The sequence below is a fragment of the Pteronotus mesoamericanus genome, unplaced genomic scaffold (assembly GCF_021234165.1).
Source record: "Pteronotus mesoamericanus isolate MK-2021 breed Mesoamerican mustached bat unplaced genomic scaffold, CSHL_Meso_final contig_164, whole genome shotgun sequence".
Lineage (NCBI taxonomy): Eukaryota > Metazoa > Chordata > Mammalia > Chiroptera > Mormoopidae > Pteronotus > Pteronotus mesoamericanus.
Genome location: NW_026555065.1, coordinates 28,879,174 through 28,895,785, shown reverse-complemented (window position 1 = coordinate 28,895,785; position 16,612 = coordinate 28,879,174). Strand labels below are relative to the sequence as shown.

Sequence of the window (16,612 nt, the reverse complement as noted above, 5' to 3'; positions counted from 1 at the left end):
CTGCTAGTCACGAAATGGCTTCATTAGCTAATTTTTCATATTCACCAGCTCCAGAGAGGATCCCGGCAAATTATAGAATGACTAGCAGACTAAGTGTGGATACCATTGCTCTTGGTCGTCAGTGTGTGAGGAAGAGGGACTGAGGTGACAAGCATGGCATTACCCTATTTTAATCTGTGGGATAATCCAAAGAGGCCTGGGAGGCTTAGGTCAGAATTAGGCAAAGAGTGCATTGAAGGAAACATAGGCACATGCAGGGAAATAAAAAGATGCCAAAGTAAACACCTTGTATCACAATTATGCAGAGAGCCAGTTCTGAACCCCCTGACAGCAGTAAAAATTATACCTTTTAAATTTCTTATGCTATTTCAATTTCCTACTCTGTGTCTCCTTATTCCTTTGAAACAAGTCCTGACAAAATACATTTCAAATAACCTGGCTTTTAAAACGACTTTTGGAACCCAATGTATCTATAAGTTAGAGCAGTCTTTATTTTTAAATTGGGGATTCCACATTTTGTGTTTAATTCTTCCACAGTAAAGACTATTGTACAATAAGTAACATACTTAAACGTCATCATGTAGCTCAAAAAAAATTTAGGCATAACCTAAAAAAAAACAATGTGACAGTAAGCACCAAAAATAATTCAAGAAACAACTCTAACAAAAGAGATTAAAAAATAGCTTATCTTTCAACCACACTGCATAAAAATGCAATATTCTTGATTCAAATTACTAAGTCTTTTCAAAACTTAAGAGATAAATTATGAAATTTTACATAGTACTCCTGGAAACAATACAAACTACTAAATAGCCAGTGAATAGATTAAAGGAAAGTTTACGGGCTTAAAATAGAATATCAAACATAATGATGCTAGGGAAATACATACTTATGGCAATTAGCACCTCCCAAATTATCTAGCTTTCTGATGCTGCTCCTGGGAATTCTTAAAACTTTACTTTCTTTGTCTCAGATCTCAATACCTTACCTGCAGAAGAAGAGGTATAAAAGTTTCTATCTCCAGAATCTGAGCAGCCTCCTCCATTAAAATGTTGTCGTACTGAGAAAAGGAAACACAGGAAAGCTTGTCAAAAAGACAGCTTGAAAACTAAACAACTACTATCATAACCACAATCATCATGTAAAACAAACCAACCAACCAACCAAAAAAAACCCCTAAAGCCAAATAATTTCTGATAAAAATATTAACAAATTATTCAAACAGAATTCACAATCTTATTTATCACTACGCCCCTGCTTCTCCAATTCAAGTCTCTAACCTAAAGGAAAGCCCCCTAAATATATCACTCTGCATTGAAGAGACCTTGAACATCATTTCTTAGACTGCAATATCAATATAGTTCTTTAAGTTCTATATAAGCAAGAATCAATTTATGATTATATAGGTCATTTTCAATTGGTACTTCTTTTTCTATTTTTCTTTAAATAGTTTTTAAAATTACAATTTATATCCAATATTATTTTGTAATAGTTTCCAGTGTGCAGCATGGTGGTTAACCAAATATATATGTGTTCCCCCTGATATTCCCAGTACCCACTTGGAACCCACACATAGTCATTACAGTATTACTGGCTGTATTTCCTATGCTGCACTTTTCTTTCCCTATGACTATTTTGTAACTACCAATCTGCACTTCTCATCCATTGGTATTTGGGGATAATTATTTTTCCCTTACGAATCCTTCCCAGTACTTAATCTCCTTTTGTTTCTGCCCCTGGCATCTAATATATCACCCAAGTAACTTTTACCTTCGAAAACTCCCTCTTGAATCTATTCATTTTTCTCCATCTCTGGCACCACTATCACTCTAGTTTAAGCCACTCCCTGACTACTGCAGGCCATCTTTTTACCAGTCCCTCCCCTTCCTGTCTTGCACCAACGACATCACTGACACAGCAGCCACCATCTCATCGCTTCACCTCCCTGGTGTCAAACCTGTCATTGGCTTCTGCTTGTCTAAGAAAAAAAAGCCCCTTAAGTGGCCTGGGACAGATGTATTAACTTAGGGCCTATCTGTAGTCAGTCTGGCACCGGCCTTTCTCTGTTTTAGACGTCATTCTTACTTATTAAGCTTCAACCATGTTGACTTACTTCATTTCCTCAGAAATGGCAAAACCATTCCTGCCTCTGGCCCTCTACACATGCTATTCTCTATTTTGTGTTTGCTTGGTTCTTTCTCATTCTAAAAATATCAGGTTAAATCCCAGTGTATCTAAGCCTTCTCTGACCTCCCAATCTAAAATGGGTTTTAGAATGTTCTTTTTCTTTGTCTCACAGCACATCTAAATTTGCAATCCTGTGTATTTACTTGTTTGATACCTGTATCTTCTCACTTAGCCCAGTTTATAGTAATGTTAGGCACTCCACATTTGTAAAATAACAACAAAAAATTCTTTCTCCAACATGAGGAAATTTCATTATTTCTTTAATGATTACTTCTCTTTTATCTGACTAATTCTCTTCTATATCACTTCTCAACATGTTTTATCTTTCCCCTCTACTTCTAATTCTGATGGCTATCTAGTGTATCTTACTCCTTGTTTTACTGGTAAAATACCTTCTTTGAGAATCTCGTAAATGCATATTAGAATTCCTTTGTTTTCTGTTTTTAAGGTTTTCTCCTCTTATTTTGTTTTCTGGGGAAGTAAGAGGTAGGGGGATAATATTTATTCTTAATGCTTAATTAAATCTCCCTTTTTGAACTCATAGTTGATATAGCCTGTAATTTCTGTGCTACTCATTTTTATCAAAATTGGCTTGCGTCTATATTTGTCCAAGACTGGTAGGTGAGCTGGATTTCTATTCAACAGGATGAAAGTTAAAGTTCAATTCTGCACTGTTTCTTATTGGAAAAGGTTTAGGCATGTGGCTGGATATCTTCTCTAACCCTATCTGATACTGATTTCCCTATTACGATGATTAATTATGTCATCTGGTATGAGCTTAGAAGAAGGTGTTCAGAAAGCCACATTTTTACAGAAGTCCCTGTGTGGGCCCTCAGGGTAACCGATACACCATGCAAAGGGAACGGGAAAAGCTCAACGAAGACAGCTTAAAGAGCCTGCTTTCCGAAAACTTCTGAAAATGTAATGCAATTTAACTTACATATATATGTACTTTGCGTTTCAAAGAGGAGATCTGAGTCATGAAGCAAAATCATGACATACTATATTGGGAATATTAGGAAGGAGAAAGCCCACGAAAGTGCACACATGTCTCATTGGGGACAGCACAGAGTCAAAAGACAATGCCTAAAATGGCAATATAACATTCTTTACTAATACAGATAAAAATAACAAAGGAAATACTGAGAGTTGAAAGATTAAATAATTGGGGAGGATAAGGAAGTGGAAGGCTGTCTTTTAAAAATTTTAGGAAAATCTAGGAGGTTTTTAAGCTCTTAAACCAGATATATGAGTAAGTTGTATAAAATAAAACTTTAAAATTAAAAACATAAATCTAAGAGATGTTATCAGCACTCATGCTACCTTTAGATGTATACAGCAATGTAAGTGAAGAAAATAATTAATGAAAACGTGATTAGCTACAAATAATATTTTTTAGAAAATGGACATGAAAGGCTGCATGATGGCCTAACATGCATCATTTCCCCTTGTTATTGAACTGGTAAGATTTAATATCAATTTCAAAGTATATTTGGTGTCAGCTCCAAGAATAAAATATTTAGGTGAAAAATTCTCATTAATAACTCGCAAGAGAGTACTGCACACTACCCTTTAATAAATTACCATATTTGTCCTGCCTTGCAGCTTTGGAGCCTTTTATCCAAGAATAATTCTGTTATCTTGGATTTATTGAGCACCCATCTTTCAGTGAGTGCATAACATTAAAAAAATTGACAGTTACTTTTGTCAACAACAAGTCCTTTTCAAACTCTGAATTCAAACCAGTACTCTAACCCTACTTTAAGTAAGCATAGATAAACCAGTTGCAGGAAAGTTAACTGATTTGTATTAAAATCAGAGTTTAGGTAGTGTCATTAGCAAAATCAAAGAGTCTGCAAATTCATATTTACTGCTCAATTATTACCTTCCATTTCAATTGTGTCACAAGCTAACAGGCTATAGCTCTCTGGTCTTTGTAATTAAGTCATTTAATATCTCATCTTTCCAGTCTAAATAAGGGTATTACATATCCTCACATGGAAGGCTTTTTATTTATTGAATGAACAAATAACTGGGACTGAATGTGTGCTTAAAATGTGAACAATGCGAGCATTTGGATGTTTAACAGGTAAAAAACATTGCCATGATATTTATTTATTTTAATCCTCGCCTCAGGATATATTTATTGGTTTTAGAGAGAAAGGAGGGGAGGGCGGGAGAGAGAGAAACACCCATCACTTGCCTCCTGTCTGGGCCCTAACTGGGGGGCAAACAGCAACCTTTTGGTGTATAGGGGGGATGCTCCAACCAACTGAGCCACCTGCGAGGGCACCAAAGGTTATTTTTATAGCTTTTAGTTTTGTTCAGAGATTTTTTTCATGTAGGGAAAACATGTTAATCTACCTTAACAAGTATTAGAATTTGCTTAGACAATCATATGGTTATAATGTTACTTAGTGGACATATTACTGACTTAGAAAAATTACATGTAGAGTTCACCAATCATATAGAAGTTATCACTTTTAAGAGACATTTTTAAGTAATTATAAATGCAAACTACAGTAAGAGGTGAGCCAATCCCCAAGGGAAATGGCCTACATTTAAGAAAAAAAAAAAAAACAAAACAACCAAAACCAACAGTTGAACAAATGATGAATTAAGGAACTAAAATATAACTCTTTACCTTGAAACCTAACTTGACTAAATCATGTCGTTTTAAGGCAGCATGAGTACAGGTCATGGCAATGATTTTGGCTTCTTTCACCAAAAGGTATTTGGATCTGTCCAGGCCACTTCGCAGCAGTTCAGAGGCCCTGAATTCCTAAAAGAGTGGGGGTGGGGAGGGAGCAGTGAGAAAGTACTTTAAGAAAACGTAGTTTATGCATACATCCATGCAATCCAATTAATCATGCTTACTTCCCGAGGAGTTAATATAAATATATCATAAACTAGGCCTAAAGAATCACAATTCTTTTCATTATTAATTAGGTAATATTGAATTCAAGTAACAACTGATACTCAAGCTATAACTTGACTGTTTTTTTGCATAAGGTAGACATTTGCGAGATCAACAAGAATGCTGAATAAAATATTAATCACCGCTGTACCTATATTACTCAGGGTCCCTCCTGAAAAACTGAAACCATTTCAAGTACTCATAACAAAGGGAATTTATCGCAGGGGACTTGTTACACACGCGACAGAGGAGCAGAAAAGCCAACACGGAACGGTAAAGTAACCCAGAGAGCAGCAACAGCAGGGAGTTATGACATTCCTCGGCTAAGAAGAATAAAGGGAGGAGGCAGTGCTATCAGAGCCCTGGGACTATGGAACCACAGGTGACCAGGCCAGCAAAAACTGGGGCTACAGGAGAGATGGGGCCCAAGGCATAGAGAAGTGGTGCAGAAATATCCTGACTTTTCCTTTTCTTTTATTTCTTCTACAGTTCTCACTGGCAAAACCCAGTTGAAGTCAGCTGACATGGGAAGCTGGGGAATTAAACCTACAAGGATCAGCCCTTGACCATGTAAGAGGATCCCCCAGAGAGCAGAGTAGGGGGATGGACAACAGATGGATGTGAGGAGCAAACAGGCCCAAACAGTACCTAATAACAAGCTTTATCAAATCTAAACATGGACCTGGAATAATCCTAAACCTTCTTACTGAGGAATCTGGGTCTGAATGTGGTTACTTTACAGAACTGCTAGTCTTCCAATGATGTTTTCTAAAAGGAATGAGAAAACCAGGAAGCATTCCAGGAAGTCTCTTGGGTTCGAACATATTCTTCTCTGTCCCCTTTGGACAGAGGTAATTCTTACTTCACCTCAGTAATCAGGATCAATCATCCTAGCTAACCGGCAATCTCACTTCTTGTCTACTGAAAAGTGGCACGAAGACCTTAGAATGGCCATGTGGCAGTCTCAAATTCCAATTCAAAGAACTGTTGTTGAATCAGCCAGAATAATGTGCATTCAATTCATATCTTAATTTTTACTTATTTTTTGAACTATAACTAGAAATATCTGCAATAAGCTCACTTAAAAGTAACAATCTGGTTGGTTAGACCTGAATATGTCATTTACTTCATTTAAAATAAAAACAACTAAATTTAAAACCTTTAGAGTAAAGTTAAAAGACCTTGAGAAACCTTACCTCAAGCTGAGTAAAGATTTTCTTAATATGCCTGAAACATCCTTCAGCAATTTCCATGTCTTCTTCGTAAGATCGACCTTTAAAAATGGGTTGAGGGGCATTTGCAAAGTATTCATGAAAAGGGAAGAAAGTGGAGACTTCTGTAACATCTGGCGATGCGTTGCTTTTATTTTTCACTTTGCTGATATATTCCTCCCAACGAGACATTACCTATAAAATGAACCTGAGGTTAAAATTGCCAGCCAATTGTTTTAAATGATAAAATAAAAAAGAAATTTAGTCAAAGTAAGATCTGCTAGGTAAAGGAAAAGAAAAGCAATCTTTGACCCAGAAGAACTATTTCTTATCAAAAATCACTGATGGGACTGCCCTTCTTTTATAGAAGTAACCTTTAACATTCTAGAAAAAGCCTTTTTAATCAAAAATGCTGGAAGGGGAAAAAAACCTCAGTCAGGGTCACCTCGTGGACTTTATCTCAGATATTTCAGATTCTCTATTTATGCAAGGCAGGTTATTACTGAGGCTTTAAACAAATGGAGACATTCCTCATATTTTCATTATCTCAGTTTTTCTCCAATTATGGTAAGTTCAGCTTTGGCAGTTTTTTAATCAATTTGGCACTTAACTCTTCTCCCAGACCTTTATAATATTTCCAGTTTCTCTTCAGTACATTTATAAAGAACTTAAAGAACTGGTTAAGCCAAGTACACATCTGAAAGCTCATTTTATGACCTTTGTGACAGAGTTCAATTACATCCTGGTGTAACATTAACTATGTCTCTACCATGAAGCTCCTACTTAATTAATCTCAACTTCTGTAATTCTCCCAAGTCTTTCTGTTAAAGCTTCAGTGTTTTTCAAAGTGTGGTCCTTAGGCAGAATCTACTGAAAGAGACTCTGGGGACAGGCCACCTTTTCCCAATGAGGTTCTTATGCGTTGAAAATTGTTGACCTATATCGTGAAGCCTCAAGTTCATAGTCACCAAATATTATTACCTAGGTCTCCATAATTTATAGATTACTTCTCTTACTTTTAAAAGTACCCATATTTTGCTGTGTTATAGTGTGTATTTTTTTGCTCAGATTTTTGAGGGAAAAATAATGATGCATATTATACATGGGTAATGCCTGAAATAACTTGTATCTGTTCTTGTGTTTAAATTATTTGTTACATAAAATTTCTTGTACCATAATATGTTCAAAAATAAATGCTAAAATTCCTTCATTATACAAAAAACCAAGTATCTAAATATAAATATGTAATTAAATTTAAAAATTAAAACAAAAGACTTTTTTCCCCTGAAAGTTTGGGCCAAAAACGTAGGTGCACATTATACATGGCAATGAGTTATATGGCAAAGTATGGTAGTTTTTACTGATAGCCTAGTGATTTTTATTTTGTCCAAATATACATTTAGGCATGATCTTTACTCTATTATTCAAAGTTCTAAACAGATGCAGTTTAATGCAAAATACATTGTAGGATGATGCACATCTTCCCTGTTCTGAAAGAAACCATGGAATATGCTCATTTTGAATGGACTCAACTGGTTTGGGTACGCACTTAAAAAGAGCACAAACTCATTCTTTCATATACATTTTAAAATTTCAATGTTATGATTTATAGCTAAAATTAGTACAAAGAGAACAAAGTTATACAAAAATCTTCATTATTTGATTAAGCTTTGGTCTATTAAAAGTTATGAGTAAACCAACTGACTATTAAAGTTTATTTGTATTCATTTTATTTGCCTATATTTCTCATTGGTTTCATATTCAAGAAACTAACTTTACAAAAGCAAACGATGATATCTCTAAAGAGAAGTCAAAAGAATTTTAACTTAAACTCCTACACTGAATTTAATTCTAAAAGAATTTATTTCTGGAAATTTTAAAGGAGATTTTGTTTTTCTTTTAAACTGATTAATATGCATAGTAAAATTAAGTTACAAAACTATACTTTGTTACCACTAGGAGCTACAATATTTAGTTCCTTACTGTGATTAAAAAAAAGACTAGAAACTTTTTCAATAGCAAAAAGGAAAAAAGAAAAATTTAAAAGGTACCAACATTGGTCTTTATTGATTGAGCCATCAAGCAAAGTTAGCATAGAAAACTGAAGATTACAGGAAACACAAAGATTTAACACTCACAAATGTTGCTTTGGTAATAGTATGTATTTTAACCTACTTGCTGGAAAAAATTAAGCTTTCAAGAAAAATCTCAAAAAACCCACCTCAGTTTCCAACTGAAGACCATATAAGTGCAGTATGATTTAAAACCCCTTGACTTCTTACCTGATATAAGAAGAAATAGCCTGCAGTTTCGCAAGTATATGAAGCATCTCCTGGAACCCCTAGACTCTTTTGCAATCGTTTGACTTCTTCTAGAAGTTCTATTCTTCGAGCCAGGACATAATTAACTCTTCCATACCTAGAAATTACAATTAAGCAAAAGGGCAAAATTATGTAATGAAGAGGCTTCCAAGGAAACTGTCAGTAAGATATTCAAGAAAAGTCATTAGAAACAATAAATGGCCAAATTATAGAAAAGATAGTTTAAATTAAACTATAAGTAGTAGTTCTTGGATCATTTTATACCAAAGTAACCAAAAGTGCACCCTATAAATCAGTGCAAATCTGCAAATGTGTTAGTGATCAGTGAGGGGAAAAAAATCAATTACATCACTAAGTACACCATTTAGTTCAGCTAGCAATTTTTCCATAACAATATCTTCACACAGAAGACAGTACAGTGCATTCTGGTGCTAGTACATCTCATCACAGACCAAGAACATATACTTTATAGACAAACTGCTTTGACTAGCACTGTTTTGTACTATCACAAAAGTAGATTAGTTCTAAAGGCTTTAAAAAGTCATGTATTTTTCATTCTATCATCCTCCCATGTGGCTTGGCAGCTGAACCGAGCAGGTTAACAAACATTTGCTGAATGAGTAAGAAAACCAAAATTTGGACAGTACCTGGCCCAGAGATATATAGTTAAGAAAGAAAAAGTGGAACCAGAATTGGATTCCAAAGCCTACACATACTCTTTCCACTGTTAACAAACTGCTCACTATAACCCATTAACAATAAGAAAGATTACATACAATAGTGTAAACAAAGGAAAAAGTCATGTTCATGGCTGCTCTAGACACGAGCCTTTGAGACAGTAAGCAATGAGGAAGAAGAAAAAAAGAGATAAGACATGGTCTATGTTTTTAAGAATTTTCCAACTTAGAAAAATATAAACATAGCAGATAAATTTTTTTCTGTACGCTTATTTACAGTTTAAAACTTTTCCTATAATGAATACTTTGGTAATGAGAAAAAAATTGGGAATGCTTATAAAGAGGTTGTAATAAAAATGCCAGAATCTTGTGATACCATGTTAAATTTTAAAGCAATATACAATGGAACTCTATGTGATAGTTTTTCACTTAGTCTGTAAATCTAACGATACATTTAAAAATGTCTATTAATTTAAAAAAGCAATGTACAAAATTATAAATAATAGCTAGATTACAACTGATTATTAAAAAAAAGACTATCAATACTTGTTTTGGATAAGTGAAATTACGGATGATCATTGTCTCCCTCCTGTCTCATTAGATTTAAAATTTTTTCTTTATGAAAAATGATACTACTTTCATTGTGACACGATATTCACATTTTTCTTTTTAATTATGACAAAGGGAGAGAAAGGAAAGGATATGCCCAATGATCAAGTGCACACATAACAAGACCTGGGCCTTGGTTTGTGTATCAGAAAGCAAAAGATTTTTTTCCCCCTCGAAGTTTAGTAGAACCAGGAATCATTTTTAAAATTCCATCTCTGCTCTACTGTAATATTCTTTAAAACCTATAAATTCTACAGCAATATATATGTAGATTCATCAGCACATGTATGTTCACTGAATTCTGGATTTTTAGATTTTAGACTCTGGCCCTCTAGTCAGTTAGGTTTACATATGAGGAAACACCCATGGGAAGAAATTCAGAACTACCAGTGGCTGATACAAAATTAAAAATCTAGAGTCCCAAATTACTTAATGTGTGCTGTTCTTTGCCCTTTGACTTTTCAGAAGCTAACAAATGTTTAGTGATCTCGGTAATACAAGAACTCAAAGTAGATGCAATGTAATAATTTAACACTCTTTTAGCTCTTTTGATGTCTATGATCAATTTAGTTAAAGGTCATATTCATAGCCAAGGCTATAGTAAATATGTGCAGCTGTTAATTATGCCTTCTGTCTGAAACTGTGCTTTAAGAATGAATTTAAATATAAATGAAATGAGTTACTATGAAGCAACTTTGAAAAAATACTAACAGCAGAAGAAATCTGGGTAGTGAAATGTTAATCATTTTATAATATGCAATATTAAACATAAAAGTCCAGCTAAACTGACAATAAGTACCTAAAATAATACTTACAACCCCAAAGCTTACATTGACATTAATCTTCAATTGCATTTCATTAAATGAATCAACTTCCTAATTAGAGCCTAAAATATATGCAAATTAATGTCTGGATGAAACATGAAAAGGAATCATTTGTATAATTTGGATATGGTAACACTAAAAATTGCCTCAATAAATAGAAAGCAAATGGAAACCTGCAATTTTAAAATGATGAACAAAGGAACTCTCTTCATGGAAATACCTGTATATTTGAGGAGAAAAATGGCATAAACTTAAAGTATCAAAGCTGAGGGCAATCGTGTCTAGACTTTTAGGGCAATGCATAGTTTAAGTAGGTTACCCTAGAATCTTTTAGTATTAAGTTTGTTTATTCATTATTCTCTTCTCCTGGCAGCTCTTTAGCCAAGAAAAAAGAAGAAGGTTAAAAATTCCTTTGTCCACAATTTCAAAACTTATCATCCCATTTGCTCACCTGCTGAAATCTTTCTCTGTCTCCAGCTCTTCCTCTCCATGACCGAGACGCAGCAGGTGGCGCTCGTCAATGTCTAAAGCCATGATTTTCTCAAACAACTGGTTCAAGGCCTGAAGAATAAAATAAGAAGGACCAATCAGCATTCCTTTAAAAGTAACAAGTACTAACATTTAGAAGGATACAAGAGAATAAGAATTGCTCAGTCAGATAAGGATCAAATAAAAACACAAAGGAAACATCTTATATCAGTCTATTTGCAATTTGAACAAAGTAGTGTTTTTACTGAATTCTGATAGTTCTGCCTATGTATGCTTGGCCAAATGAGTAATTGGAAACCATAAAAAACATCTAATAACTAAATTTCTACTTCTAATTTATGAAAAGAGAAAGGACTGGGCTCAGTTTCTATTTCCCCCAAGTAATAACAATTACTAAAATAATTAATAACCACACCAAGTTCCATTTCACTTAATGAAATTTCACAGGTCGCAGAGAACTGAAAAGCATTTGTGGTTGGAGGACCCCCAGGTGGCGATGTGTAGGTGGAACCCATCAAGAGGACCAAGAGCGAAAACTTTAGGCTGAAAGTCTGAACACCTCTGTGCAGAAATGAGCATAGCACTCATCCATTGCAAACTCTCCTGATGAAAGCTATTCACAAGTCAATCCTTTCTACCATGAAAGTTCTTATTTAGGGTTCCCTCAAATCCTAGTATTTATTATCTAAACATCTGTAATTACAAGGTTTTTCAGAAAGGGAGAAGTTTCATAGTATGGGAGGATACACTAATAAAGACATCGTTTGAAAATTAGCCCCCACTCAAACATCTCTCCAAATTTACCATCAGTTTAACATTGCCCATCTAGTGAGCATACAATCACCTCAATAGCAAGGTTATATAACATAAATATAGATACCCTTTGCTATTAGAGCTCAGAAACTGAAGGCATAAACATAAATTTTCAGAAAAATTCCCCACTATCCAAAATCTTAATATTTTCAGCCAAAACTGGAGGCCCAAGAGATCAGACTACATCATATTACTATTTAAACTCAGGAACTACATAGATTGAGAGGGTAAAAATACTGCCACACTACAATCTCAGAAAAAACTTCATGATTTCATTATGAATTAGAGTGATACTGGAGAACTGCTTGAGTTATATATGTAAATTGAGATCTGGCAAACAAAATAGTTATGAAAAATCAACAACTTGATCGATATCAAGAAAGATGGTTTGATGATCAAAGGATCAAAAAAGGCCCTTAGGAAACCATAGGTCTTTGGCTATTTTTACAAAGTGACCTTCTCTATAATTGTGCTATGCAAGTCAATCATTAATAGAGGGTACCATAGAAAGTCATTGTCAAGATATAATAAGACTTACTAAAAAGTACATAAACTATTCTTTATTCATTCTAAGAATTTACAAATAGAAAAATTATTAGACTAAATTTTATTAAATAGAAAAAGGTGAGTCTTTAGAGGTTTCTTTTATCAAGATAAAATCTCAATCAACCCTCTTCAATGCAGTTGCAGTACAATATGCCACCATTATGATAAACTTAGAAGATACAAAAACATGATAAGTGAATGAACACAATAGTATTGATTTTTAAAACCTATAAATTGAAAGTTGAAAAAAACCCAAAATAAATGAAATTTAGCATTCTAAAAACTCAGTGCTTCTTTGCAGACCAACTCTTTATAGAACTGGTCAACTAAAGCCACCATTATTAATATACATTCAGGGAAAATAAGTACCTTCAGAGGTTCAGACTACCATGCAAGTTTCATAAGATGTTTCAGGATGTTCTGAGAGTTGTTTGTTACATTCTACATGAGAACTAATAAATGTTACTTGTTTTTCTCCCTTTCTATGATAGCAACAGCTTCAGAACAACTATCACGTCACACAAGTAGTTATAATGATAATTTTTCAGATATTACTTACAAGAAAGGAGTTTGTTTTTATTGTTTTAGCTGTTTATAAAGCTTTGTGTATTAAATCTGCAACCTAAAATAGTCCTTCCATGTAATATTGATATTCATCTGTATACTTAATGAAGATTTAAAATTCAATCCAGTATTAATACAGCTTAGACTTAGTCACTTAGGAATATTTGTTCTACTTGCAGGACAAATGCTACTAATGCTTTTGATCTTAAAGTAAAAGCTCTAGCTTAGCACATAAGATGGAAGGGAAAGGTAATTTAATTTAATCTAATCCAAATATTTAACTACATATCTAAATATTCTTCTTAGCTTTTCTGTAATTGCCCCCCTCAATTAGAAAGAGAAAATTGTTTTTTGTATTTTCCTCAATACAGTCTGGTCATGACTAGTAATAATCTAAGAGTAACTCAATAATACACACTATACTCTTCAGCCGTTCCTACATACCTATGATCAGGTTATCATACAAGCAGAAATCTCCACTGTGATTTTACTCCTTCTTTAGCTCCCCCCAGGCCCACTCTGTATGTTTATGGTTACATGTATGCACACATTCACTCTCTCACTCTTACCTGATTGGAATGAGTAACAATCAGAGTCCTCTGCTCTGGAAAGTTGTGATATATATTGGATATGATTTGAACTGCTACATCTGTTTTTCCTGTACCTGGTGGGCCCACAACCTACAAAGGAGATGGACACATAGCAAACTACTAAGTTATCACATTGTTAGGCAACGGAAATTCTAAAACTGAAAGATAAAATGTTTAAAAATTCACTGGAGGAGTTCAATAGTATAATGGACAAGATTGAGTCTGTGAACTTCAAGACAGATCAACAGAAATTACCCAACCTAAATAACAAGCAGGAAAAGGGAATTAAAGAAAATCATAAACAGAGCCCCATGCATCTATAACACTAAAAGGTCTAACATGCATGTCACTGAAGTCCTAGAAAAAGAGGAAAAACAATACAGTATAGAAAAAGTATTTGAAGAAATGATGGCAGAAAATTTTCCAAATCTGGCAAAAGACATAAAACTATAGAATCAAGCTGAGCAAACCCCAAACAGAATAATCCCAAAGAAATCTATGCCTAGATGCATTTTAATTTAATGTCTGAAAACAAAAGACAAATTATTGACAACAACCAGAGAAAAAATGATGCATTACACAGTAAAAGGATAGTTCAAATAACTGAGTATTTCTCATTAGAAACCATGAAAGCCAGAAGCATGTGGAATAACATTTTTAAAGTGCTGAAAGGAAAAAACTGTCAAAGCAAAATTATATATCCAGTGAAAGTATCTTTAAAGAATGAAGGTGAATTAGAGACAGTCTCACATGAAGAAACCAAAGATAATTCCTTGCTAGTAGGCCTGTTCTTAAGAGTGGTACAATAAATTCTTCAGCCAGAGAGGAAATGATACTAGAGGAGGCTTGTGATAAAGGATTAGTGGTAAGTATGATAATAGATGACTCTTCTTCTCTAGAGTTCTTTAAAATGTTTGATGCTTGTAAACAAAAACTGTAACACTGCTAATGTCATTTTCAACGTATTTGTATGTAACACATCTAACATTTATAACATAAAAGAGGAAGGTAAAGGGATTTACATGGAGGTCAGCAACCCTCCATTGAACTTAAGAAACAAAATACTGATTCTAAGTAGACTGTGAAAAATTAAGTACATATACTCTAATTCTCTAGAGCAGCCATTCAGAAAAATTATATGACATATAATAAAAGAACAGAATAGATCAATAAAAAAATGGAAGTAAAACTATCCAAATAACTAACAAGAAGGCAGAAAAGGAAAAACAGGACCGCAATACAAAGGGAACGAACAAATAATAAAGTGGTTGATCTAAATCCAAACTCATCCAGTAAGTACATTACATGGGGTCTAAACAATTAAAAGACAGGGATAGCCAGAATGGATAAAACAACATGCCTCAATTCCATACTGTCTACAAGAAACTCATTTCAAATATACTAGGTGGGTTAGAAGTAAAATGATGGAAAAAGATATATCATGTAAACATGATTCAAAAGAAAACTACAATGGCTATATTACTGTAGTTTGCTGTGTATAATGTGCACTCTTTTGTCCAAATTTTTGAGGGAAAATAAAGATGTGCATTATACATAGGCACATTATATGTGTATACGTGTATCATACAAATTATACATTATATGTGTATAATACAAATTATACATGCGAATTAGTATTAAAATGGGGGAGCACATTATACATGGCAAAACATGGTAATAACAAAGTGAACTTTTAGTGATGCCCAGCCTTTTGGTGTCTCTGGGCCTCAATGGAAGAAAAAGAGTTGTCTTGGGCCACACATTAAATACACAAACACTAACAAAAACAAAAATCTCTCGTAATTATGATTTTGTATTGGGCCACATTCGTAGCCATCCTGGGCAGAGGTAGGACACCCCTGCTTACAGCAAAGATAATTGCCAGTGATAAAGAAAGACATTACATAATGATAAAAGCATTAATTCACCCAGAGGACATAACAACCCTGAATGTGTATATACATATCATAAAGCAAAAGCTGACAGAACTTAAAGGAGAAATGACAAAACCATAATTATAGTTGGAGATTTTAATACTCTTCTCTCAGTAATCAATGGAAATATTAGGTAGAATATCAGCAAGGACAAAGAAGTGCTGAACAACATTATCAACCAAATGAATCCAATTGACATATAGAAGCTATTTTTCCAACCCGAAACAACAGAATACACATTCTTTTCAAGTGCACATGGAATATCCACCAAGAGAGATAACCTGGGTCATGAAACAAACCTTAACAAATTAAAAAGCAAAAAATTGAAGTCACATAAAGTATGTTTCCTGACCAGAATGAACTTAGACCAGAAATCAGTAACTGAAAGGTAACAGGAAAATCTCCAAAAACTTGGAAATTAAACAGACGTCTAAATCCGTTGTCAGGAGACATTTCTGTAAAGGGCTAGCAAGTAATCATTTCAGGCTTCGTGGTATTTAAACTCTGCTGATGCAGCATAAAAATGGCCACAGGCAATGTATAAACAAATGGGCATAGCCATGTTCCAATAAAACTTTATTTGTGAATACTGAAGTGAATAGCAAGATCTCCATATGCAAAGGATGCCACAAGTACTTAGAAACACTTAAGCTGGGCTTTTGTGCTCCAAATAGAACACACTATAAAAATCTGGTGCTTATTAACTTCTGATCTGAATCTGTGTAAAAACACGTAGAACAATAATGCTCTTACCATAGTCAGTCCAGGCTGCATTCCAGCACGGATGGCCTCTATCTGTGTGTGAGTGAACTGAATTGTATTACTGCAAATAAGAATAGATTGAAAGTTGGTTGAATATACAGATGAATGACATTTAGTAAAAATTTAGATAACAATGGCCAGAGTTCTAAACATGTGCTCTGCATTTGT

At 34.1% G+C, this 16,612-nt stretch overlaps 1 protein-coding gene across 1 annotated transcript in view; it reads right to left on the bottom strand.

Moving 5' to 3' along the window:
• AQR (aquarius intron-binding spliceosomal factor) overlaps positions 1-16,612 on the bottom strand; it is an 88,065-nt gene that overhangs the window by 15,172 nt on the left and 56,281 nt on the right. The window contains exons 22-28 of the mRNA XM_054565618.1: positions 16,436-16,505; positions 13,728-13,838; positions 11,198-11,307; positions 8,598-8,733; positions 6,301-6,510; positions 4,832-4,969; positions 989-1,060 (exon numbers count right to left, since the gene is read on the bottom strand). Coding sequence (XP_054421593.1) covers positions 989-1,060; positions 4,832-4,969; positions 6,301-6,510; positions 8,598-8,733; positions 11,198-11,307; positions 13,728-13,838; positions 16,436-16,505 — 847 coding nt within the window. The remainder of the gene's footprint in view (positions 1-988; positions 1,061-4,831; positions 4,970-6,300; positions 6,511-8,597; positions 8,734-11,197; positions 11,308-13,727; positions 13,839-16,435; positions 16,506-16,612) is intronic.